Genomic DNA, 2,665 nt, shown 5'->3' with positions numbered 1-2,665 from the left:
TTAGGAAAGAGAATTAAAAAAAAGCCTTAAGCCTCAATATAGAAGTTAGTTGGGATGACCCTGGATCTTTCTTCCAAAGAACTTGGTGCCTGGGTTTTCTTTACTGGAGAGAAAAGGTCGATTTCAGTTGAGGCTCAGAGAAATATATCTCTCTTTCATGGCAGAAAAACCATTCAGAGATATTCCTACACGGATGACTGTATGTTAAGGTGTCTGCTGTGTATCAAAGGGCTGCAGCAGCAGAAAAGCCTCTGGGCATCAGTCCTTTGTTTTGAACTGTGTCTTCTGATGGACTAGAAAAATAGTCATTGGGAGGGCATTGGGAATTTTGAATCCCAAACTTTTTTGGCCTACCACCCCCTTTCCAGAAAAAAATATTACTTAGCGCCCCCTGTCACATACTATCACTGCCCCCTTACAGTTATTCACTACCCCCAAATGAACCTGTGGCCATCACTGCCTCCCTGTATCTATGCAGCACCCACCATGGGGCTGTGGCGCCCACTTTGGGAATCACTGGTATAGAGCATCAGAATAACTTTAACTTGGGGTAGACTTGCTTGGGCAGCTCGTTGTGAGAGCAAGGGAATACTCCATGAATGGCACAAAAATCATTTGATCTATATAATAATTCTGTGCACTCAGTGAGACAGGTATAATTGCCCCTAATTCACAGGTGCAAAAACTGAGGAGAGAGGCTCAAACCTAGACCTTCTGATGAAAATCCCAGGTCCCTTTGCTCTCCTTTACAATGATTCATATTTAAGTTAATTTGTCTTCCCTGTCATTTGCCCATTCCTTTCCCTCCATAGTGCTGTTGTTACTTCCTAAGCTGAGCCATGTACCTTTAGCTTATGTTCCAGCATCATTTCCTGTTCTTCCAGGATCTGTTTCCTCTCTTCCTCCATCTTGATTTTCAATTGCTTTATATTTTCCTCATAAGTTCTCTGCTGAGCTTCCATATTCTGCACCATTTCCTTCTGTTGCTGTTCCAATAACGCCTTCTCCTTTTCAGCTGCTTCTCTTTTAACTTGTTCAACTGTTCAAGTGTTTGATGGAAGAGAAAACAGGAGAAGATTAAATCAGGTGAGGATAGTTTTCAACAAACACTTCTTAATATGCTGACTAGACATCAGACACAGCTAAGGACTTGAGAGACAAAAAAAGAGGTAAAAACAATCCCTGGCCACAAGAAGCTGACATTCCAAAGGAAGAAACAATATTCAAATAGGTGCAAGAAAGACAAGAGTGATTAAGAGGCAGTAGGAATGGGCCAGGAGGCATTAAAAGCTGTCTGGACCAGGAAGGATCTTTTGAAGAAGGTAGGCTTTTAGCTGAGCCTATCAGGGAACCAAGAAGTATGTATGAAGCAGAGGGTTAATGGCGTTGGGGGACAAAGAATGGACAGTTGGGTAGATCAGAGATGGCTTCTTGTGTCTGAGGAACTGCAAGTAAGTCAGTGTTGCTGAATTACAGAATGCAAAAAAAGGAGAGTAAAATATAAGAAGACAGAAAATGTAGGAAGAGGCTAAGTTATAAAGGGCTGTAAATGTTAAATGGAGGAATTTATACATGATGCTGGAGGTAATAGGGAGTCAGTGGAGGTCACTGAGTGGGAGTGACACATACATTTTCTCCTGAGCCTAGACCCAAACTGACTATGAGAAGGAGACTGGAAATTCCTAAATTTCTCTGTTCTTGATTAGACCCAGAGAAGCAGAGGTGCAAAAGTCTGGAGGAGCAGCCCTTTCTGAGTTGCTGGATTTACAGTCAGGATCAGAGTTGCTGTTTATATACCCAGCAAGGACTAGGACAGTACAGAAGGAGTCCCTGGTGTTTCAGGAAAATCTTCATGTCACACTGAAGCCTTTAGGGAGAATTTTGTTTCATATCTACCAAGTCCCTTTCATATATCACACTCTAGTTCTCTGTACCTTCCAAAGCCTTCTCTTGGTCAGTGAGAGCTTGATCTGTCTGCAGGATGGATTCTTCTGTCATTGCAAGTGACTGTAGAAACTTTTGGAGGACTTCATCTGCCTGAACACAATAGAGACACACATCATTTCCCCCAGATCCAGTTAGATGCTGAGGATATACCCTCAGTAGTAGAAGCAATATCAGATATATGGGCAAGTCTATCATTCCCTTAAAAGGTATTTTTGGGACATGATTGGCTTGGGAGACTGAACACAGGGGCCATTGATGTGACCCACTAGTCAGTGACCAAAAAGCCAGGGCACAAGGAGTTACAGCTATAGGCATCTCATTTCATTCCAAGTTTGAACCTGAGGTTTTGGGCCAGCCTTTATAAGGCCTGGCCTACTATGTCTCTCCTATGGCTCAGCTTTCTACATTCCACAGTAGATTCTCAGGTCAGGAAAAAGAGATTTCTGTCATGAACTTCCAACTGAGATGGGAACTGAAAAGCTAAACATATCTAGACCTTCTCCTGTTGGGTGATTATTTGTGGGAGGTCAGTGCTCAAATACCCAGTTGGGATCAATGGAAGCCTCCTCATAGTGTCACCACTTCTGGCCTCCCAGGTCATTCCTTACCTTTACCCCTTTCCTGGGCAGTTGATCATAATTATTCAGTATTTTTTCTCTTTCTGTTCTGTAGAGACTGTAACCCCCTCTCACAGAGAAGGTGCCTTGAGAAATGGCTT

At 42.8% G+C, this 2,665-nt stretch overlaps 1 protein-coding gene across 1 annotated transcript; it reads right to left on the bottom strand.

Moving 5' to 3' along the window:
- Positions 1-791: 791 nt before the first annotated feature.
- Positions 792-2,659, bottom strand: LOC123256337 (guanylate-binding protein 4-like). Its single transcript, XM_044684977.1, has 3 exons — positions 2,556-2,659; positions 1,935-2,037; positions 792-1,039 (listed from the first exon to the last, which is right to left on the bottom strand). Exons 2-3 carry the CDS (start codon positions 1,996-1,998, stop codon positions 828-830), a joined length of 276 nt encoding a protein of 91 aa, XP_044540912.1. The 5' UTR covers positions 1,999-2,037; positions 2,556-2,659; the 3' UTR covers positions 792-827.
- Positions 2,660-2,665: the final 6 nt, after the last annotated feature.

The sequence above is a fragment of the Gracilinanus agilis genome, unplaced genomic scaffold (assembly GCF_016433145.1).
Source record: "Gracilinanus agilis isolate LMUSP501 unplaced genomic scaffold, AgileGrace unplaced_scaffold57867, whole genome shotgun sequence".
In the NCBI taxonomy this organism is placed as follows: domain Eukaryota; kingdom Metazoa; phylum Chordata; class Mammalia; order Didelphimorphia; family Didelphidae; genus Gracilinanus; species Gracilinanus agilis.
The sequence above is the reverse complement of the archived record's forward strand: the minus strand, read 5'-3'. Positions and strand labels throughout refer to the sequence as shown.